We start from the raw sequence: 24,135 nt of genomic DNA on the forward strand, positions 1-24,135 counted from the left end.
CTATGCACCCACATCTATAGCAGGCTTACTGCTGCCCAGAATGATTGTTGGATGAGCTTGGTTGTTTCTAATTTTTCGGCTGTCTTTGCTTGTTGCGGGAGTTATGATTCTTATTGCTTCCATGTCTTCCTCCACGACTTGGACCCCTTCCACGACCTCTTCCTCGTCCTCTACCTTGGTTCCCCCTAATGTTGCTCGACTGGGCAACATGGTGTGCTTCAAGCACTGGTGCAGAGCCAACAGGGCGTGCATTATGGTTTCGCATTAACAACTGGTTATGCTCTCAGCTACTAGGAGGGCAGAAATCAGCTCAACATGTTGGGTATAGTTTTTGGCCCTGTACTGCTGCTGGAGTACAAGGTTACTAGCATGAAATGTGGACAAAGTCTTTTCGATCAGGTCTTTGTCAGAAACTTCTTGTTTACAGAGTTTGAGCTGTGACACAATTTTATGTAATGCCGAATTATATTCAATGACAGACTTATAGTCTTGGAACCTCAAATTCAGCCAGTCATATTGTTCCTGGGGGAGGACAAGCGATATTTGTTAATCAAAGCGGTCCTTGAGGGATTTCCATAAAATGTAGGGGTCCTTTTCAGTAAGATATTCATTCTTAAGATCATGATTACGATGGCGACGAAGGAAGATGAGTGCTTTGGCCTTCTGGACCGCATTACTTGTGGAATCAGCAATAATAGTATCTTGTAGCTCAGTTGATGCGAGATAGATCTCAACATCAAGAGCCCAAGTTAAATAATTACTCTCGTCTAAGGCTAGTTCGGTAAATTCACGCTTGGTTAGTGCAGCCATAGTCTACAAAAATATTAGGAATATTTTGTTATTACAAAATTGGCCCACGCACAAGTTGAGAGAGAAGAAAAATAATATGCCCAATTGATTTGCGGATCAACTTAGTCAAGAAATAGGCTAGAGAATTTGTCAATCCTAATTAACAAACATATTAAACCAAAAAATGATAGACAATCCTTAGGTATACTCCCAGGAAAGTTAGTCAAGACGAAACTTGGTTAAATACCAACTCCTTAGACAGAGTAGTGTCACAAGGGGACTAGTAGCAAGAAGGTGTTTAAGCCAGGGCCATAGAACTAGTATTTGTCCCCAAGAAACTTCCCTAATTTATGCGTTCTCATATTTGAAGTAAAATCGTTTGAGAGATCTAAAGATTCGCCTACGGATAAGGCTTTGAATAGGGTAAACTATGAATATTTATGTACTTAAGTGCTTTTTAAGAACTTTATAAGAACGCGAGTGGAGTAACAGAGAATATGCGCAATCTAACCTTAAAAGACACTAAATTCACCTAAAAGGCTCTAAATCATGCATAGTAAGCAATCAATTCAGACCTAAAAGGCTCTAAATTTATTCCTAATGAACATGCTTTTCTAAAGTCATAATTATAACAGTCGAATAATTATTCCAATAAAGAAACATATAGCATGCTCAGATTATGCATATTACTCATTAATACTCCAATACACTACACTGGATATAATTACAGATTAAACGCACATATACGAAGTCATGCAACCACACATCTTAGGCTAATGTATGCATACGTATACTTTTAAACAGTGCATCAATAAACCTCATATATATGGATCCACGTGCCAATCAATATTTAAGGCAAATCTATGCTTTCAAGCCAATGTATACACAGTATAAAAAGTCATGAATCAACTAGCAAGGCACAATAAACAACTTTCACGTACAACATCATAAATACAATTGAAAACGCATAAAATTTACTATTTACCGGGGTTGAGCGTGCTGATAGCGTGTTGAATTGCAGGTTTGTTTGCAGGCCTTTAGCTCGTGGAGAACAGTAATAAAGAGTAATAATAGCAAGAAGAAGAATAAAGAACAGAGAAAAGTAATTCTTATTATCATCCAGGGAATGAACTTTGTACAGCATTACAATGGTATATATAACATCTCTATCATAATAGCCTTCAGGACCCTTACAGAATTAGGACTCCTACAGTATTAAGAATCCTATCATCAATAGAATAATGTCCACATAAGGTTTTACAACATTATTGAAATTATTAAATCGAGCTGTAAGCAAATTGTGTTGGCATATTACTGTTGAAAAGGATTATATGAGCCCGACTGGGACCACTCGAGTTTAGCCAATATGAACCAGTCGCCACTGGCCAAATCAGGACCACTTCCCCGCCTCCTGACCAGACCTAACTAGGACAATTATTCTTACAATCGGAAAAGTAAATATTTCACTTTACAATCCCCTTAAACCCACCTCCCGACCCTATGAATAGTACTCAACTCACGTCTCGTCACATTTTCAGTTTCTTTAAGACACTTGACATAGCCACTCTCACCGACGAACCCCGACCTAGCACGTGCAAGACATGTCGGGGCTTCGACATGTGCCCCTAAGATTGGCTATATAAAACGGATTTATTTCTCATGGGAGAGGACTTTTGAAACCTCAAATCACCCTGAACACTTCTGACCTTACCACTATCATTCACCGATCTTGTAACCCTTTAGGAAAGGAGGCCTTCCCACCCGATCCTAGGGTCATAAGACAACAAGGATACATTACCAACCATACACCGTGAAATTTACCATATCAACTATCATCATAGAATTATAGAGAAATTTTGAAAAGAAATTGAATTGTAGATAAAATTTTAGTGTTAGGGTGTCTGTGTGTGATCAAATGCTTACTATTATGCCACAACTTATAGCTAGTAGTGAGGTGCAACTTTATTTCATTATACAGTTGTACCGGGCAGGGTGCTGAACTTGACCATTCAAACCTCCGTCCAACAATTCGCATAGCCACCTGGTGTAAGATTTGACTCTTCATTGACTTCTGCTCAACCAGATAATAATAATAATAATAATAATAATAATAATAATAATAATAATAATAATAATAATAATAATAAGCCTTAACGGTCAAGTGACCAAGGCAAAAAAAAAAAAAAAAAAAAAAAAAGAAAAAAAGAAACAAATAAAACAATCCTTATCGACTAGTCGTTTTGTTTTGTTTGTTTTTTTTTTGTTTTTTTTTTTTTTTGTTTTTTTTTTCTCACTAACTGGTGTGTACATGCACACATACACGTTATTACTGCATGCCTACCCACACTGCGCACACAAAATATTTATTTTCCAGAGATATCCTAAGTATACACACCAATAAGATAATAATGCAAAATAGAAAATTTATTGATATAATAGTTGAATAGTTGATTGGTCTCCCCATTTGTCATGTGAAGGACCAATAATAACAACACCGGAATCATGGAAAAAGTGACGGTACAAGTATCTAATCTAAAAATCTAATAATATAATTTTAAAAAATAGAGATTCGAATAGTGATTTTGAATTTCAACTGTGATTCTATGAATTATACACCAATAAGATCATAATGCAAATAGAAAGTTTACTGATTTAACGGTTGATAGGTCACCCAATTTCTTATGTGATTGGCCAATAACCACAACGCCAAAATCACGAAAAAATAATGATATGAAAAATCTTATTTTAAAAGATATTATTTTCTGATTCCATTTTCTCCCTAACAAACAACAAAAATATTCATATTCATTGATTATATGTAAATTGACAGACTTCATTCCCTCTTAAAATAAAATTTTAACCTCCGTATTAATCAAACTAGTTTTTTACGCGCATTGCGCGATTGGGATAATGCCCAATGTTTTTTTTTTAAATAAGTACTTTAAAGTATATCAAAACAAGATTATATTGAAATTGTTCATGCATAGATAATTGAATGTTGAATTTGCCTATTTAAATAGGTAATTCTAAGTTTACAAATACAAGATAATATAGTCAAGATTGATTATAATTGTCAATAAAATAATTGTATAGATATGATTGAAACCAAATACGGGACATAAGGGAGAGCAAATAAAAATTAGGGTATAAAATATTAAATATATACTAATATTGAAGAGCTAATCGCTGATTGCCAAACAAGTATATTGCGAGGTAGTTTTCAACTTCAAATTGTTGTGTCATTTGAATACTCTTTTTGTCAATAAATCCCTCAAGTAGTTAATATGATTGGCTTAATTATATTTTTTATTTTTTATTTTTTAAAACTATTATTATTATTATTATTATTATTATTATTATTATTATTATTATTATTATTATTATTATTATTATTATTATATTTAACGGAAAAGTTAACGGATAATCATATTCATTAAGGATAAATTAGGAAATCTAAATGAAAATTTAAAATCTGATCAATCTGAGCCATTCATTTGATTAAAGAATTTGATCGCCATTTTTTCTACCCATTATAAGCCTAACTCTCTTGGACTCTTATTAGTATAATACTAGTTTTTTACGCGCATTGCGCGATTGGGATAATGTCCAATGCATTTTTTTAAATAAGTACTTTAAAGTATATTAAGGTAGGATTATATTGAAATTGTTCATGCATAGATAATTGAAGGTTGAATTTGCGTATTTAAATAGGTAATTCTTCTCCCAAAGGTTGAGTCCCCAACCCCAAGGGCCCCCCACACTCCGACCCGACAGAGCATTGTAGGAAGTTGTAAATCACGGTGACTCAATGGTTCAGCACACAGGGCCAAATGCTGATACGCACAAGGAATCTGCCCACTTTGGACATAATTCCCGCACTGCCGCTGCCGAGGTTCAAACCTTGGTCTCTTCTCCCAAATACTACCCACTAAACCATTGAGCTAAGCCCGTACGGGTTAAATAGGTAATTCTAAGTTTACAAATGCAAGATAATATAGTCAAGATTGATTATAATTGTCAATAAAATAATTGTATAGGTATGGTTGAAACCAAATACGGGACATAAAGGAAAATAAATAAAAATTAGGGCATAAAATATTAAATATATACTAATATTGTTTGAGGAGATTCTGACATTAGGATTTGTGGTTAAGTTCTATTAAGACTTAGCTTTAATATTAGAATTAGATTAATGGTGTAGTTATAATTCTATATTAGACTTTAATATTAGAATTAGACTAACGGTGAATTAACGGAAAAGTTAAATAGATAATCATATAATTAAGGATAAATTATAAAATCTTAAAAGAAAAAAATTAAAACCTGAACAATATGAACCATTCATTTGATTTAATAATTTGGCGGTCATTTTTTCTACCCAATGTTAATAATTAAATAAATTCGCTGGTCAAATCCGCTAGTATAATCCGCTAACGCTAACCGCTAACTGCTGATTGTCAAACAAGGACATTGCGAGGTAGTTCTCACTTCAATTTGTTGTGTGATTTGAATACTCTTTTTGTCACAAAATCTCTCAAATAGTTAATATGGTTGGCTTTATTAATTATATATATTTTTTAATTTTTTCATGGTATTAATAAAATACTTGGTAAATAAATATATAGCATTATTTTGTATTATAACTTTGATATTTAATTAGAAAAATAGTGCACAAAAAAGATAATAGATAATGTAGTGAATATAATCAATTGATGAATTTGAATGTAAAAATTTTTACATTTGAGAAAAATAAAGACAATATAACTAATGAAAATATTTCTTTTAATTAATTTATTGATGATTAATAATTTTTTTTCACTGAATAAAGACATTGTAAAGATAATGTAGCGAATATAATCAATTAATAAATTTGAATATAAAGAATTTTTATATTGAAGAAAAATAAAGACAATATAACTAATAAAATTATTTCTCTTATTTAATTTATTGATAATGAATAATTTTTTTTTTGAATAAAGACATTGTGGACACATAATTCTAAATTAAAGAAATGCATATGTATTATTTTTCGTTGTAACTACTAAATTATTATTTATATAATTTAATAAGAGTAAAATAGAGTACTAATTATGCCAACTTTGATTGGGATGAGGTTCGAACCTAAGACCTTTTTTTATTGAAATCAATGAGTAAGTTAACGGTGAACTAACGACAATTCTTAAAATTTTAACGGAATTAGTAACGGTGTGCGGGTATTTTAGTGTAAAATTTAAATCTGATCAACCTTTTAATCAATCTGAGCCATACATATGATTAAAATCTGTGACCGCCATTTTTTCTACCCATTATAGGTCTAACTCTCTTGGGCTCTTATTAGTATAGTAGTTTGATTAAAATCTGTGACCGCCATTTTTTCTACCCATTATAGGTCTAACTCTCTTGGGCTCTTATTAGTATAGTAGATATTTACGCACTTTGTGCGAATGAGATAATGCCCAATAATTATTTTTAAATAAGTATTCCAAAGTATATCAATGCAATATTATATAGGAGATTTTCATGCATATGTAAATAAAAGTTGAATTTGTTTATTTAAATCGGTAATTTAAAGTATATAAATGCAAGATAATATATGAGAGATTGATTATAATTGTCACTAAAATAAATGTTTGCAATTTTGTAATAACGCTAGTCTAAATATTTAGTTTTAAAGCGATAGTCTAAATAAATACTACTTTTGATTTAAATTTCTCTAATTCTTCTTAATTCTTTTTTTGGGTAGCATTGTTATTGTTTTCATCTTCCGTACATGTCCTCTTTTTTTTTGTTTTTTTTTTTTTGTTTTTTTATTGGTAGTGTTTCATGTGCAATTAGGTTACTGGTAGCAGCATAGAGGGATTCATCATGCAATGAGATTATGGTGTAGGAAGTTTTAGATTTACCTTGCTGTGTATATGACTCAGATTTTAGTTGTAATATGAACTCTTTAGCGTACAAACACCTATTGATATTTAGTAGTGGTAGTTTTTTTCCTACATGTTTCATGTGTTGTGAGATGTGTGTCGCAGGTTATCATGTGAAAGTATTGAACGAAATATTAATATTTATTATATTTGTATAAAATACTTGGTAAATAAATAAATAAATAAATAAATAAATAAATAAATATATATATATATATATATATATATATATATATATATATATATATATATATATATATATATATATATATATAAGTGCTGTTCATATGTGAACTTGGGATTAAATGTGAATGTGTGCACTTGCATCATCCGTCCATTCTTTTATGATCGACGCTCAAAGATGGGGGTGCATGGCCACTGTGTGCATTTGTCCCATTGGATCAACCCCTGTAGATTGGGTTGTTGTGTTTTACTTCTTCTTTTTTTATTTTTATTTCTATTTTTATTTTTATTTTTAAAGGGAATGGTTTTGTTCTTATTTGACTCTTCCTCTCAGACTTACTCCCGTATTTGTCGATCGAGCTCACCGAGGAACCCCACCGCAATCCATACCGTACAGGCGATCGATCACCGAACTCCCGCGAGGTCTAATGGTATCAGTCGCCGGTCGAAGCGCGGGATGTCTGGCCGCCAGTTACCACCTCTCACCCCTCCGTCGGGGGGGGGGGGGGGTCTCGTAAGGTTGCATGCGTGTCCCGATCGTTCAAACGGCGGTCGAGTCGCCGGCCTACTAGCTCCGGCGGGGTCGGGGTAGCATCCAGGGTGTTGACACAGAGGAGGCTGGGGCGGCTACTAGGTCAGAAAGGTGAGTCTTTTTCAAATTTTCTCACTGGGAATTTTGGGATGCAATGCTTTATTTTAGCCGTATTTGTAAATTGCAGTTTAGAATGTATATTTCTTAGTTTATCTTTTGTCAAATAACAACCAAAGGGGAAATTGTTAGTGTGAATAGATTTGTTAGAACCCCATGTGTAATTGGAATGAATATTATGACAAAATAGGATTAGAGGAGTCAATTGAGTCCATAGGCTTAGATAGAATATTCCACTGTTAAACGCACTGCTTCAAGGGATACTTAGACATTGGGAGTCAAAGTCAAAGATAGAAGCAATTAATGACTCAATAACAAATTGAATGAAGACACCCATTCTGATCAAACAGATAGGATTAAAGGCCTTAGATGAAATTCAAGAAAAGAAGAAACAATTAGCCTAACTGATGAATATAAATAACTGTTATTTTGTTTGTATTAGTATATAGAAAATCTAAGATAAAATATATACAGAAAACACTTTGAGGGAAAACGTTTTGAGAGACATGATTTACAGAGAGGAACACTTATTGAATATCATATGCACCTCTAAATCAAGAGATTGAATACAAAGATCAAAGCTGGAGTATTAAATTCGTATGTGCTGATTTGAAGGTTTGAAGACTGGTGTATCATTTGCACTACTAAAGCTGTTTTTGTTTTACTCTTGTACCCCAATTTTGTGAAAGGTTGTAGTGCAGCGGTAGTGGGTAATGTGTAAGATTTGTTTCTCGTTTAATATAGGTTTAGTCTTCCAAAAGGGGGTTGTAATAGGGGCAGCATATTCTAAAACATAATTAGTTGTATATATCCAGTGCACTACTGAAGCTGTTTTTGTGAAAGGTTGTAGTGCAGCGGTAGTGGGTAATGTGTAAGATTTGTTTCTCAGTTGATGCCATTTTTTGATGTGTGCAGTACTGCCGGTTTAGTGTTTGAAAACATAGGCAGGAGTCAGTTCGGGGACTCAATATGACTTAAAAAATCTGGGTTTACTTTTTTGCTGCATGTATACCATTCTTTAACTGTGGTAGTTGTGTAGGTATTGCGGACGTATAAAATGGTTTATGCCCTTCTCTACTTACCTTAAGTTGGTATCATTGTTATTAATAATGTGTTTGGTGTACTTGCAGATCACGTGCCTTAGTGTGTACCTGGATTCCAAGATGCAGGGTCTTCGCGCTACACGCCTTCAAATGATGAAACCGAAGAGGATGCAGATGGCGTGGAGGAATACCACGTCATCATTGGACTCTGATGTCTGCAGCTAGGGAATGCCATGCAACTACTGAATTTACGCCAGCGCTACATGCACAATATTTTGCTAAGCATGGTTAATGCCCATACAAACAGTATTGCAACGCGTGTTGCGGTGTTTGAACGTAAAAGATTGGCGCATATGCATCGGTGACCAGCTCCAGGTCTCAGCCGGGAATAAATTTTTGTAGTAATTAGGCCTCAAATCTGGGTTTTTTTTTTAAGTGGTATCAGCAGTTATGGCTTGAATATTTTGGTTAGATTATCTTAGGGGTCTGTGGTCATTGAATACTAACTTTATTATTAAGGATGGGCAGTGCAGTTGGATTGGTTATTCTATTACTCGTTTTATTCAGTTTTCTTCCTTTATTAATCTGATTAGGGGTTTTCGTCCTTTATTAATCTGATTAGCGGTCTTTAAATGCAACTGATTTTAGAGTTATTACCGTTTGGTTCTCATGATAGTCATGCTGCCTTTCCCACTGTTTGTTCGAATTTTAGTCCTCCCCACGACAGGCTTTCCTGGAAAAGCAGATGATACAAAATTGGTGCGCATGAATTTAAGTAAGCGGGTCTAAGTGCATAATGTAAGTAACTGAGTTTTCTTTACTAACTATTAGAACAATGCACACAGTTCAATCAATTTGTTCAGTCCGAACACCAATAAAATCAAGGGAATTGGTGTGCACTCAGCCTAATCTTATTTACTTTCTTAGTATTAAACCAGTAGGATCCAGGTTACAAGTGCATAATTTAGGGACTCTAGGGATGTAGTTAATAAACTTCAATCTTATTACGTAGTCTACGGTGCACTGTACGTTGTAATGAAAACCACAAATTGACTAGTGCACTCAACCTAATTTTATTTAACAGTAGGCCTTGTCTGAATATAAGGCTTATTTGATTTTTTAACGCATAGTATTATTCGATCTGTGTTTGTGTTTCTATGTGCAATCTCAAAGTCTTGTGTGAATACCAGGCTTAATCCATTTTTAAAGAGCACTTAGAGGATGCATTTTGATTACCTATATAAAAACAGTGCACCCAGTAAAAAAAGGGGATAAATAATCTGATGTTATTAAAATGGGGTTAACGAATTATAAAGTAAGTAAATTGAATCGGATATATGTGGGAATAAAAAAAAAAGTCAGTTTAGGATGAGATGTCAGCACCGTAATGGATGTAAGAAATAGGCTGTATATGCGCAGTTGTATTCCTTTTCAAATACGGTGGAGGGGAAGTTGCGTGATAGAGCAATGTATCCCATGGTGCGTGGTGTACTGTACAGGCGTGCACTTACAACTATGAGCCCTACGATCTAATATATCAATGCTCCGTAGTGGTTCACTAGTTCGCACGTTAATAATGGTTCGCACCAGAAAAATAGCCTATATATATATATATATATATATATATATATATATATATATATATATATATAAAACATGGTTTGTATTATAACTTTGATATTTAATTACAAGATAATGTAAAAAAGAAGACAATGAACAATGTAGTGAATCTAATAAATTAATAAATTTGAAGGTAATGAATCTTTGAATTGTAGAAAATAAAGATAATATAACTAATGAAATTATATTTCTTTTAAATTTTTTTTATAATGAATAATTTTTTTTTAAATAAAGCATTATAGACATCTAATTCTAAATTAATTAAATGCATATGTATTCTTTTTTGTTGTAGCTACTAATTTATTTAATTAATAAGAGTAATAAAGTGTCGTACATACTTTTCTTCAACAATAATGAAATCAATAATTTTTTTTTTTTAAATTTCCATTCCTTGTTGAGACAAATTGTTTTGTGAGTTTGTCCATAACAATTGTTACGATTGCTGTTAATAGAGGATGATAATAAATAATTCAAAATATATGGTTACAATAGATATTAATATAATGATATAATAAAAATTAACTTACAAATTTTTTTAGAAGTTTTCATGCATTGATAAAATTTTGATGTGTAAACTTGTTCAATTGGAGCTAGTAGGATGTTAACATTGTCAATTATTTGAAAAATGATCCTACCGTTTTAGAGTCCATGTGTAATTGTATTTATGATCAATAACTTTGTAATTAGGCTGCGCAGACAATGATGTAAGAACATTGTCCGATAAAAAAATAATAGTATAATATTAGTAATGTAATGTACAATTGTACCATTATAAAAAATTACAAAAAAATATTAATACCATAATGGCCTAAATCATTCCAATAATGCAAAAGCATAATTGAAATATTAAGTTTTGTTCTAAATAATCAGAAGAAGATTAATTAAAAAAAAAAACTTAACATAAATTTGTTTTTTTTTTTAATAAAAAAATTCAAGAAAATCAAATAATTTTAAAGTAGTTCCTGATTTATAATATTTGATGCTCAACTTTGAATGTTATGTATTTAGTCGAGCTAATTATTTGACCAAAGTTTATGTTAAATTTTATATTATATATTTTTTTAATACATTTTAACATATTCATAATATATGTTTAACAATTATGTCAATTATACTTGGGATGAGGTTCGAACCTAAGACCTTATATAAATTAAGAGTATGTTAAGAATAATAAATAGTTAACGGAATATATGTTTAACAATTATGTCAATTATACTTGGGATGAGGTTCGAACCTAAGACCTTATATAAATTAAGAGTATGTTAAGAATAATAAATAGTTAACGGAATCCTTTCAAAAAAAAAAAATAGTTAACAGAGTATTCAGTTACTAAAGTTTAAACTAACGGAATTTAGGGTTATTTAAGGGAAGAAAATAATATTAATAGAGGGTAAATAAGGAAAATCATTAAAAGATACTAAAATCAAAATAATATGAACCATTCATTTTAAGAAACAATTAGTACTACATTTTTTTTGTTCCAGTTAAGGGCCTAACATTATTCGCTCTTATTAGATTTGTAGATTGTAGATTAAGGGCCTAACATTATTCGCTCTTATTAGATTTGTAGATTGTAGATTGTAGATTGTAGATAGATTATATATATATATATATATAAACATAATAAGCCTCTATTGAGGTTATATCCTTGATTTATGTCCCTATTTTTGTATGCAAATAAATATGTACATTTTACTTTAAATGTTGTACATTCCAACGTTATTAGACAAAACTACCCTTACACCGTTATAACACCGTTAATTTTTAATTCTAACATTGATAACACATCATTATTACCATACACCTATATCTATCATATCTTTTTCCTATTTTTTAATTATCATTTTATTAAATCATTATATATTAATTTAATACTTAATTATATTTTAATTAAATTTCTATGAATGAAATATGTGTGTGTACAAAATACATATATTATTTGTGTATATATAATTCAAATTATAAGTTTTAATTATTTGTATTTATCAATGTTTTAATATTGGGCATGAATTTTCGCGCATCGCGCGTACAAAATGCTAGTGTATATATATATATATATATATATATATATATATATATATATATATATTATCTATTGTAGTTTTATTTATTTTCCTTTCTTACTCTAATCAAATAAAGATATATCATAAAATATTATTTAAGGAAATACCAATTTTGATCCCACAAGTATTAGCAAAATGACAATTTGGTCCACATATTTAATTCCTACCAAATTTCATGTACGACTATTGTTTTAGTATCAGTTTTCATCCACGATTATTATTTTATTGCTAAAATTTATCACGCTGGTCACTTCTCCATTTAAGACATGTCGAAATCTAAAATTTTAAAGGTATTTTCGTCATTTTCAACTTAAGATCTCAATTTGAGCACACATAAAGGGATTTAAGCCCTAAGATCATCCCAATTCGCAATTCTCCTCCCCATCTTACCTTAATTTGTTGAGGAGAATTGCGAATTAGATCGATACCTAAATCCCTTTATTCATGCTCAAATTGAGATCTTAATTTGAAAATGACAAAAATATTCTTAATAATTTCATATTTTGGCATGTCTTAAACGAAGGGGTGACCTACGTGATGAATTTTGGTGCTGAAACAATAGTCGTAGATAAAAATCAATAGTCATAGATGAAAATTGGTATGAATTAAACATATGGACCAAAACTATATTTTTAGTTTTTACTAATACTCGTGGAACCAAAATTGATATTTAGTCAAATTATTTTTTTAAAATACACTTTTAGTTTTCCATAAAGAATGAAAAATACTACTTATATCCCCAATTTCTCTACTTTCATTCCCCCAAAAAATACCACCCAGCGCAGCAAAGATAAAGACCAGAAAGACTAAAAACAAGAGGGTAAAAGCAGGTACACTTGAAAGTAGAGAACCAAAACCCGGATTTAATTGTGCGAAATTAACCAGATTTGAGAGAAGCATGTCCCGGCCGTAATACGGAGGAGAATACTGGATTCGCCTTCTTTCATTCGGGTCAAAATTAGCAAAGCAACACGATTGCTGATGAGGTGGAGGAAGAGAGAGAGAGAGAGAAGAGTAGGTTTAGTCGGCGTGCGTCTGTGACCACAAGTCCGACTTAGGTCACTCAAAAACCCTCAAAATTAGAGGTTTTCATCTATTCCGCGTTTCCAGGTGCCTCATCAACGTCATCACTCTATGTTCATTGAATTGTTTGTGAATTCATAGGAATTTTGACCTATTAATTGGTGTTTAGTTTTTTTTTTTTTTTTTAAATTGTCTGAATTGATTTCAATCGAATTTATTGGAACTGTGTTCTGACGTGATTTTCCCTTGCTGGATTGGATTAATTTGATTCTTCCGATTAGCTGATTGCTTTGTTGGCTGAACAATTAGATTATTCGACAACCGAGGAATACTTGCTTGCCTCCACCGTCATAGAGGGGTGTAGAAATGGATTTGGTGGCTGGCTGCAAGGTATTGACTTGTTGGTTTACCACTTGATTCCTTTTCCTAACATGAACTTTCATTTTGTACCACTGCTGAAATTCTTTGTTGACCTTTAAGCATTTCTTGTTATGCATTGCCCCTCTGCTTATTGTTCTTAGTAAATTATAAATAAAATTTGGATGTATTACTGAAACAAGCTTATTTCAACTTTTGGCAACTGGAATACATTTCACAGCAGCAAGAATTTAGTATGGTGATACCTATCAACAAACAAAACAAAGTATGGTGATTGATGGGAATGCCAAACAAATGGTCATCCCAAATCATATGTTCTCTTTTTTTTTTTTGGGTACAAGATTGATTAGTTTTTGCAGGTTCATCTGGCCATATCTTAAATTTTAGTAAAATAGCCACTTACTGTTGTCATGAATTTTGAATGTGTTTATATTAGTGGAAGTAAGCTTGGCTCAGTGTGTGCTAACTATTGTGTTGTTATTGCTGTAAAGAATGGAAAATCAGTGTAAGCAGTGAATAGGAATGGCAATAAATGATATTTATACTTTTGAAATCCCCAAAGTACATCTGGTTGAAAATGTTCAGATGTGCATGTTTTTGTTCTCTCATTATTGTTGATTTTATTGTTTCGTGTCCACATTGGCTGTGGTTTTAAAAGGGTGAAGAAAAAAATAGGTGAATCTTGACATTTTGTGGTGTTGATTGTGCCCTGCATTTTGGTTGTATACTTGTGCTGTTCTTTCTGCAAGTAGAAAAAAGGTCCTAGCATGTAGTAAAAGTGATAGATCAAGAATGTAATAGGAGTGTCTACTTGTAAAGGTTTAAAACTGATGAAGTGAAGTTGGTTTAGATTATTCAATTGTGAATGCCTTCATTAATGGAAACTATTCTTCAAATATAAGAACTAGATGCCCTGTGTTGTGCTTGTCTAGTGTGGAGTTTGGAGTGTGGTCTAGTGTGAAGTTTGGGGTGCAAAATTATTAATAGTATTGGGGGCAATATGAGTTAGTGAGTTGCTGTTCAACTTATTTTAGTTTTTTAATGCAAATGCATGTCTTCTGTTTGTGGAAATGAGGTGGAAGCATGCTTCTTTACTCATCTAAATTCCTTTCTTTACTTCCATCTATTCTTCTCTCTTATCCTTACAGAGAGGGATACAATATGGTAAAGAGTTATCTCACTATTGTTAAGCTTTGGTCCAATGCTTGTGTAAACTCTGAATATTGTCTTCTAGAAATTAGGGTAGGGCATTTTTTAGACCAGCATTTTCCATTCCTATTCCTCTGCTGATGTCCTCCATTGTATCCTTCTTTTCTTCTTGGTTGAATAAGAGTGGGGGCACTCTCCGTTGAGAGTTATATGTGGTTTTTCCTAGGACATGTAGGAAGTGTAGACTGGAAGAGATGTGTAAACTTGAAATCTGATTTGGAATCTCATCAGATGTTTATTAGGGTGCGAATAGCTGATGGTAAATTGGTTATGTGAGAATATGGACTGGTACAATCAGAATCAACCTTAATACATTCAGGAGTTCTCAAATATCTGAACTTATCTGAATTTTGAATAGTGAAGTAGGGTGTGCATTGGTTCTACTGATTTTTTTTTAAATAATTTAAAATTTAAAATTTTGTTCCTATAGCTTTTGCATCATCTCTCTCCTCTAAACTCTAGTCCTCTTGTCCTTTATTGGTTGTATGCTGCTAAACTTTGAAGATTAATTGCTTTAATTGGAAGGATTTGTGAATGCTTATCTTATGTTTTGTAGGATAAGCTGGCATATTTCCGGATAAAGGAACTCAAGGATGTTCTCACTCAACTTGGTCTTTCAAAGCAAGGAAAGAAGCAGGTTTTGCTATTCTTTTGCTCAGCTCCCTCACTTGTGAACATTAGAATTAGATTACATCTTATTATCTGTTTTTACCCTTTCCCTCCTATCTTTTTGATGTGGGAATTAGTTCTTCAGACTACAAGGCACTTGTGCTTGTTCTCATTCACATGGTCTCATAGGATTTTTTGTAGCAATCTGGTACTCAAAGCCGAAGTTGTCAGACATTTGTTTGTCGTTTGCTTCTAGATGGCTTGTGGTCTTGCTCGAGAAACCTTCTGTTACCTTCCATATTTTTCTTCTACCCAGTCATTTTTAGTAGTGTTATCTACCGTTTTGCTGTTAGCTTTTTTGAAGTAGACCTCACGTCCTCACCTATCTACTTTACTGAGTGGAAATTTTTTATAGAAGTGGGATGGCCTTTTTGACTGTGCTGGCATTGTCCATTTTTAGTATTGTCAATCAGCTCCATACTCACATATGAATAAATTGATGTTTATGGTGGGCTAGCTTTTAAATGAAAATATTAACACTGAGCACTGTTTATCTATATTGGTTCCAGTATGATGCTGCTGCTTTAAGTTACTCTGGCTTTTTATATGTATGACATCTGTATTAATTTTTGCAGGACCTCGTTGACCGACTACTAGCTATTCTGTCTGATGACCCGGGTAAGGGAATTTCCTTTAATCTGCTCTAATATCAGCTATCCTATTAGCTTAGCCAAATTGCCTTAACCTCTCTCCCTTGCAATTTCTGTTGTTTGTTTTGGAAGGAAGATGGTTGTAGGGTCTCCATGTTCTGGGTTTTTTTTTTTTTTTTTTTTTTTTTTTTTTTTTTTTTTTTTTCCATTATAATTATGTGGATATTTTTTCTTCTTTGTCAGTTTCAGGAGCCTGCACAAAGAAAAATACTGTTGGCAAGGAAGAGGTGGCAAAACTCGTGGATGACATTTACAGGTGTGCTGTAATTTTCTTTGAACTATGACCTTTATAACCCTCTAATTGATAATTATGAATATAAAATGTGTTAACTTGTTTTCTTCTGTAACATGGCAACACTAAGCAAAATCTGTTCACTATTAGCAATATTTTTGATATAGAAGTACCAAAATTTATATAGTATTTTTTTGAGATTACCAATGTCATTCTAATGATTATTTGGTAGTTACCTTATCATTTAGTGGGAATACTTGTGTCTTACTAGCACTATTGACTAAGATTCAATTATGTATACATGTTCAAATTTCCTTCCAATGACTAATTTGCTAAAATATTAATTATACTACATTGAAATATCAATTTTAAATTGTTGGAAGAAGGTTTCTGTAGGAACTTCTTTTGTAACATGTCTTTTAACTTCCTAAATATTTTTGCCCTTTTATGGAGTATGGATTGCTAATTATACTTGGAAGTGATGTCCTATAATCTGATAATTTATATTTGGCATTCATATATATTGTCATGTCACAAAACTATGTTTCCTTGCTGTTTCCAGGAAAATGCAGGTTTCTGGAGCACCTGACTTGGCATCAAAATCGCAGGGAGTTTCAGATAGCAGCACTGTCAAGTTAAAAGAAGAGGTGGTAGAAGAACCTTACCAGATGGATAAGATTCGTTGTCCCTGTGGAAGCTCCTTACAAACCGAGTCAATGATTAAGGTACTACATCCTTCTTTCCTGTCTCATGTGTGTGGCTATGTGTCTCAGAACACTAACCATTTTTTTTTTTTAATCTTGCTATTCTGCTGGTTTCTTATAATGAAACTTAATGTGCAGTGTGAAGATCCCAAATGCCATGTGTGGCAACATATTAGCTGCGTTATCATACCAGAGAAAGCCACAGAAAGTGGTACTCCACCAATACCACCTGGAACATTCTATTGTGAACTATGCAGATTGATTCGTGCTGACCCGTAAGTGACATGCTTTCCAGTTATTCTTTTTTTCCTTACTAATTAATCTGATATTAATTATTAATATGCAACGGTCTAGAATGCTTAAGTAGTAGATAAATTTGTTAAACTAGAAGCAAGTGATAATCAACATTCAAAAGCCTTATCTGATGTTCAAGAATGTGTTTTACATACTCCGTATCTTATATAACATTTCACTTGGATGCTTGGCTGCTTGTATGCCTACAAAGAGTTGGATGCTTTGAAGTTTTATAATCGAATTTCTATGCCTGCATGGGTTAGTTGTGTGCTTAATCTGATTTGGATGCTTACAATATTTTTTTATTTAATTCTATTTGCAGCTTTTGGGTGACACTAGGAAATCCTTTAAGTCCTGTTAAGCTGGCTATTACACATGTTCCAACTGATGGGTAAGTGTCTGATCTATGCATATAAATCTCCTAAAGCTTGTTTGTCTACTGTTTTCTGTTTATGTTTTCAAATCCAGTGAAATGAAAACAAAAAAATCATTGGAAGTTTTTTTTTTTCCTAAAAATGTTTTCGAGATGCTAGTCTTTGTTTTGTAAAACAAAAAGTATGTTGTTTTCAAATTACAAATATTGGGAGAAATCTATGGTGCCTTGTAGCACCGTGCTGTACTCCCATAAAGGGGAGCTCTCTGTTTGGACTTTGGACAAGATATACCTCTCCACTATTTGAATGGCAGTGTTGCATATTTGTGAGCACAGCACAGTAACTTAAGTGCCCATAGATGGTGTTGTGAACAACCCCATCTTGTTGACCCCACCCACTTTGGAACTTATTTGACCTAATCCCATCCCACTGAACTTCTTTTGACCAACCCCACATCCACCTCAGTTCAAGTGTTCAACCCACCTAGCCATCCACAATCTATCCAATATAACCCATCCCCTGCCTAATTTGACTACTGTACTTTGTTTCGCCCAAGGTCAACATGTTATTCCCACCTAGCCTGGAGTACCTCACTTACCACCATCCCCTCCTTCAACACACCCCATATCCCCATCCACCCACTCCTTTTAATCATCCTTCCTTCCTTACCTTTCATTTAGCCTCATCTTTGCTGAGTTGCTCTCCATTTCCTTCATGGACAAACTATGAAACCGAGTTAATGTTTTTAGTTTCCATCTGAACAAAATGTAAACATGTTTCTGTTTTCAAAACTGAGAATATGGACAAAATGTTACCATATTAACCCTTATTATAATCACTTTTGCTGTGTTGCTTTTTATGTTGATCTTATGTAAATATGTTACATTCTGACCCCCTTTCTGGGTCAAAATTGTTTTAGATGCATGTGGTTCAATATTTCTGGCTGAAAATTGTTGCTTTTTGTGTTGATCTTATGTAAATATTTTATATTGCCAATATCAAGGATTATTGATCACTTCTATGAAAAGTTGCTTTCTATCCCTTTCCTTCCCCCCTTTCTGGCTCAAAATTGTTTTAGATGCATGTGGTTTAATATTACTGGCCACAATTCCTATGAAGTTATTTACTATTGAAGATAACTGTTCTTTTTAAAAAGATTGCATGTAGAGTTGTAGGTCATATACTGCTATTCTCAACTGCTTTCATTTGATAGCATCCTCAGTTGAATTTTTGGTGCTGTCATCTTTAACCATTCTCTGCCTTGCTTCTCTGTCAAGAGCTTCTATATCCTCAGTTCCTCTATTCTTCAAGAAGATATCATTTCACTGTGAAATGCATTATATATTAAGTTTTTATGTTGTCTACTATCTTGGTCATCCTGTTTACATCTTTTCCTGTGTGCTATGCATTTACAATTCTCAATTGCATTTACAAATTGCAGCACAAACCCTGTTCAGAGTGTTGAGAAAACATTTCAACTTACAAGAGCTGATAAAGACTTGTTGACAAGACAGGAATATGATCTTCAGGTTTCATAAGAGTTCTGAACTATATTTCCATCTTAAGCTGTTATTGTGTATTTACTCCTAACTCATCATGGCCGTTATTATCAGGCTTGGTGCATGCTCCTCAATGACAAGGTTCAATTTAGGATGCAGTGGCCTCAGTATGCTGATCTGCAGATCAATGGTATGCTCTAGATAGATTCACTTTTAAAATCATATGAAGCTCTTGCAAGTTGAAGTATAGACTTCCCTAATTAACTCCAGTTTGGTCTGGGTTCCCCAATGCTACTGGGTGCTATAATTCATCTTGAATTCGGAACTCAAGCCTGATTCTTTTAGTTTGTTTCACCTCTAGTTGCTTTAGTAACTTCATTTTTACCTCAGGTTTTGCTGTTCGTGCAATGAATAGACCTGTGTCGCAATTGCTAGGAAATAACGGTCGAGATGATGGACCCATAGTGAGTTTGTTCTTGCTTCTCTTTATGTTTCTTTTTTCATGTTGTATGTACTACTGACCTCATTTCTTGTTTTGATGGGTGGGCCGGGGGGGGGGTGGGGGGTGGTGGTGGGAGTGTGTATAGTATTGTCTTTGAAAATGTTTCTTACCCATCCTCTTCTCACATGTATGATACTTTTGTTTTTTATGTGCATACTGAATTGCATTTGGTTTTCTAGTTGCTTGTCTCAGTTATTTTACTGTTTTTCCAGATAACAGCATACACTAGAGATGGAATCAATAAAATTTCCCTGACAGGTGGAGATGCTCGGGTGTTCTGTTTAGGTGTCAGAATTGTAAAGCGGCGTACTGTCCAACAGGTATTTTGTTTTGTTTTATTATTTTTTGTTTGTTTGGTTATGTTGCTTGGGGTGTATGGGGTTTTTGGTTGGCTGTTTTCTGGTGGTAGTGAGTAGCAAGTGAATTTACTAGTACATACTGTTTGAGAAGCAACTCTTTCTATGATTCTTATTCTGTGCTTAATTCTTCTTTTAGATACTTAGTAGTATACCTAAAGCGTCCGATGGTGAGAGTTTTGAAGATGCTCTTGCTCGTGTTTGCCGTTGTGTTGGTGGTGGAAATGCCACAGAAACTGCTGACAGTGACAGTGATATTGAAGTTGTAGCTGATTCTATTCCTGTGAACCTTCGATGTCCTGTAAGTAAATAAATATTTGAAGATAAACTTTGTGATTGTAACAAATGCAAACCCCCCAAGGCTGCCTGCCCCTTTCCCCCCCTAATCCTCTCCTACAAAAAAAAGACAGCAAGTTCCATGTGTACCCGACAAGTTTGAATGAGTCAAGTCCCATTGCATACTGTTGATATTGCATGTAACGTTTCTTCCATTTGAGTGTCTCAAATGATTTAGATAGTGAGATCCATTTTCGTATAAGGTTAACTTGTCAAGGTGGCTGGCATAAGCTCTGAACTGAAGAAAAATGGGTTTGTTGGTTTGCATTGTCATGATATTAGTGACTACATGGGTCCTATGCTTTGTAGCCTTGCTAGTATGGTGTTTGGACAGTTTAGTTTGGAGTTTGTTAACTCCAAAAAGTGTAATTGGCCAAACACTATGAGGTAAAGGCCTCTTTTTCTAGGAGCTTCCAGCAGAGGCCAAACAAACACTTAAATCATTCTGCTCTCCTTTCCCAATAATGTAATGTGTTACTACTTTCAAGCATTCCTTCTGCATGCTGGCTCCCCTAGTCATAAGTAAAATTTCTTATTTTCCTATCAGGATGGTTTTATTGCATATGTTTCATTATTCAATGCAGCTATATCTAAGCAATGTCTTCATTTTTGTAATCTGCTGCTTCAGATGAGTGGATCAAGGATGAAGGTTGCTGGAAGATTCAAGCCGTGTGTTCACATGGGTTGTTTTGATCTTGAGGTTTTTGTTGAAATGAATCAACGGTCAAGGAAGGTAACTCACTATGCAAAAGAGTCATCTCTGTCAGTTTTCTGCTATCAATGCTGGATTTCCCCTAGATTTCCATTTTCAGTCTAGGGTGATATTTTTGACAAATGTTGTGCTGCAGTGGCAATGCCCTATTTGCCTCAAGAATTACTCTCTGGAGCATATAATCATTGACCCATATTTCAATCGAATTACTTCGAAGGTAATAGTTTGTTGTAGCTTTTTTCCTGATTCCAAATTTTATCCAAGATGCGTGCATGTATAATGTGCTCTTTATTTTATTTTAAATAATTCTGGCTTCCTCTTTCTCTCACTCTCATGCAGTTGAAGAGTTGTGGAGAAGATGTGACTGAGATTGAGGTCAAACCCGATGGTTCTTGGCGTGCTAAGGTGGAAGGTGACCGGAGGAGTCTTGGGGATCTTGGGCAGTGGCACTTACCTGACGGAAGTCTATGTAAGTCTTCAGATGCAGATTCCAAACTGAGGCCTGAAATTCTTAAGCAGGTCAAGCAGGAATGTGGTTCAGATGGCCATTTAAGTCTGAAAGTTGGATGGAAAAAAGATGCCAATGGTGATTGGATACCCAATAGACCTACTGATGTCCATGCATATTCATCGGGAAACCTATTACAAGAAAATTTTGAAATGCTTGGACAGGATATTATTAGTAGCAGTGCCACTGGAAGTGGCAAAGAAGGGGAGGACCCCAGTGTAAATCAGGATGGAAATGCAAACCTGGATTTCTCAACCACCAATGGATTTGAACTTGAATCGATGTCACATAATATTGATCAAGCGTATGCTTTTAGTGGTCGAAATCTGTCTGCCCCATCAGGGGACGCTGAAGTTATTGTCCTAAGTGATTCAGAAGAAGAAAATGAGCCGCTAATATCTCCAGAACCTGTCTACACCAATAATAGGACAGATGCTGGCTCAGTCTCTTTTTCACTTCACCAAGGAATTCAAGATCCTTACAATGAAGACCCACCTCTAGCTAATGGAGGCAATTCATGCCTAGATCGTTTTGATGTTAGCAATGATGACTTTGGAATGTCTATGTGGTCTTCACTCCCCAATACCCAGGGTGGTCCTGGCTTTCAATTTTTTGATACTGATCCAGATGTCTCTGGCTCTTTAGTTGATGTGCAGCATGGTTCCATTAATTGTCCTACTGGTGTTAATGGCTTTGGGTTGGCCACGGATACCACCTTGGGTTCTGCTGATGTTGTACCTGAACCGTATGTTGGTCATCCTACTGTGGATATAAATGATGGCTTAGTTGATAATCCACTGTCATTTGATGGTAATGATTCACTTCAGATATTTTTGCCAACTAGGCCATCAGATACAACCATAGATATTGATATGAGAGATCAGCCAGACGTCTCAAATGGTGTTCGAAATGACGATTTGATTTCACTTAGGCTTGGGGTTGGAGGTATTGGGAGTCATGGTGATCTTGCTGCTGTTAATGGCTTTAACTCAGTGCAGCAATTGCAATCCAAGGATGGTGGTGGTAGTTTGGATTCATTAGCTGATACTGGTAGGTCTATATAACTAATCACTAATCATGGCATTTTCATTATTTTACTGCATTTTAATTTCTTTTTAGTCTTCCATAGTTGAGGTTGGTCGTGCAACTGGGGTATGTGACCTGAACTAATGTATTATGCTTCTCGATAAACTAATATAGTTTTCTTGTTTGGTACAGCTTCTCTGCTCCTTGGGATGAATGATAATAATAAATCTAAGAAGACTAGAGAAAGATCAGATAGCCCTTTTTCAATCTCTCGGCAACGCCGAGCTGTAAGACCAAGATTATATTTAAGTATTGATTCAGATTCTGAGTAAAAGACTAAAGAGTAGTGATTGTGTGGAAAAAAAAAAGCTGATTACTTTTAAAAAAACTTAAATATGCGGATGCTCTTCCATAATTATTTTATGTATTTCTACTGGAAGCTGCAATATATCTATAGGCCTATAGAGATTTGTCTGCCAGAAGATCGTTTGAGGATATTGACAGTCCATGAACAATGGAAAGAAACTGCCTTACTAACATGCTTTTGGCTTCTTGGTAGTTTCTTTTCTTGGTAAGCTCTGAACTACAGAAATTTTTTTTCTTTTCATTTCATAAAGCATGACTGTTTGTAAAAATCTGATAACCATGTATGAATTAATCCTTAAATAGGATTTTTATCGGTATTTGATAGTCTTCCAGTCCTCCCCATTAACATAAGAAATATAGTTGGTATATAGAGTTGTAGAGAGATTACACTCAAATCTCAATACATAGCTGCTCATGGTACCTTTAGTTATGTCATACTCTTTGAAGTCTGTGATTGTATCAGAGATTAGGTCATTCATATGACATAACAAGCACAATAAATGCCTGGATAACTAGCTACTTGCTTCTAACTTCTTCCTTACTTATTTTCTTGCAGGTACCGTAATTCTTTTCTCTACTCTTTCCAGCTAGACGATTTTTCTTCCCATTGTCTTGGTGGTGAACTGTAGTACATCAGAACAGCTTAGCTTAAAATACAAATAGGATGCACCTCGTCCGTCGGTAATATTACCACCTTTTGACATAGCAGGGGATCCCTCTTAGTTTGTTCAGAAGTCCCCTTTTGCCTCTAGGCATATTACGAGGGAGGCAACATCATGTATATTTTGTCATACAGTTTCAGATACCGATATATAAATATAAATGTTTTAGTGGAGTTTATTTCTCGAGCTAGTAGTCACTCACCTTGTGTACAAATTTCTTGTCGTGTAAAGAACACATGTAAGATGGGATTGTGGACAGGTTTGAGAAAAAAAAACGTGATTTTTCATGTTTTATGGAAATGGAAATTTCAGGTGATAGCTGATAAAGTCTGGTAAATTTTTATTTTTATTTATTTATTTATTT

General features: G+C 33.9%; 1 protein-coding gene across 3 annotated transcripts; it reads left to right on the forward strand.

Annotated features, from left to right (window-relative positions):
* Positions 1–13,093: 13,093 nt before the first annotated feature.
* On the forward strand, positions 13,094–24,092 carry LOC109173070 (E3 SUMO-protein ligase SIZ1-like). 3 transcript variants are annotated; one of them, XM_019322330.1, is made up of 18 exons: positions 13,094–13,381; positions 13,604–13,684; positions 15,438–15,518; positions 16,126–16,168; positions 16,384–16,456; positions 16,995–17,157; positions 17,275–17,411; positions 17,753–17,821; positions 19,246–19,333; positions 19,418–19,493; positions 19,694–19,767; positions 20,018–20,125; positions 20,301–20,462; positions 21,126–21,230; positions 21,346–21,426; positions 21,549–22,767; positions 22,936–23,314; positions 23,666–24,092. In XM_019322330.1, the coding sequence occupies exons 2-17, from the start codon at positions 13,661–13,663 to the stop codon at positions 23,073–23,075; spliced, it is 2,643 nt and encodes an 880-aa protein (XP_019177875.1). In that variant the 5' UTR covers positions 13,094–13,381; positions 13,604–13,660; the 3' UTR covers positions 23,076–23,314; positions 23,666–24,092. The 3 variants fall into 3 exon arrangements, with proteins under 3 accessions (XP_019177875.1, XP_019177880.1, XP_019177884.1); XM_019322335.1 differs by having other exon boundaries at positions 13,106–13,381; positions 13,576–13,684; XM_019322339.1 differs by lacking the exons at positions 13,094–13,381; positions 13,604–13,684 and having other exon boundaries at positions 15,447–15,518; positions 16,384–16,463.
* Positions 24,093–24,135: the final 43 nt, after the last annotated feature.

This window comes from Ipomoea nil, unplaced genomic scaffold (genome assembly GCF_001879475.1).
Source record: "Ipomoea nil cultivar Tokyo-kokei standard unplaced genomic scaffold, Asagao_1.1 scaffold0146, whole genome shotgun sequence".
In the NCBI taxonomy this organism is placed as follows: Eukaryota; Viridiplantae; Streptophyta; class Magnoliopsida; order Solanales; family Convolvulaceae; genus Ipomoea; species Ipomoea nil.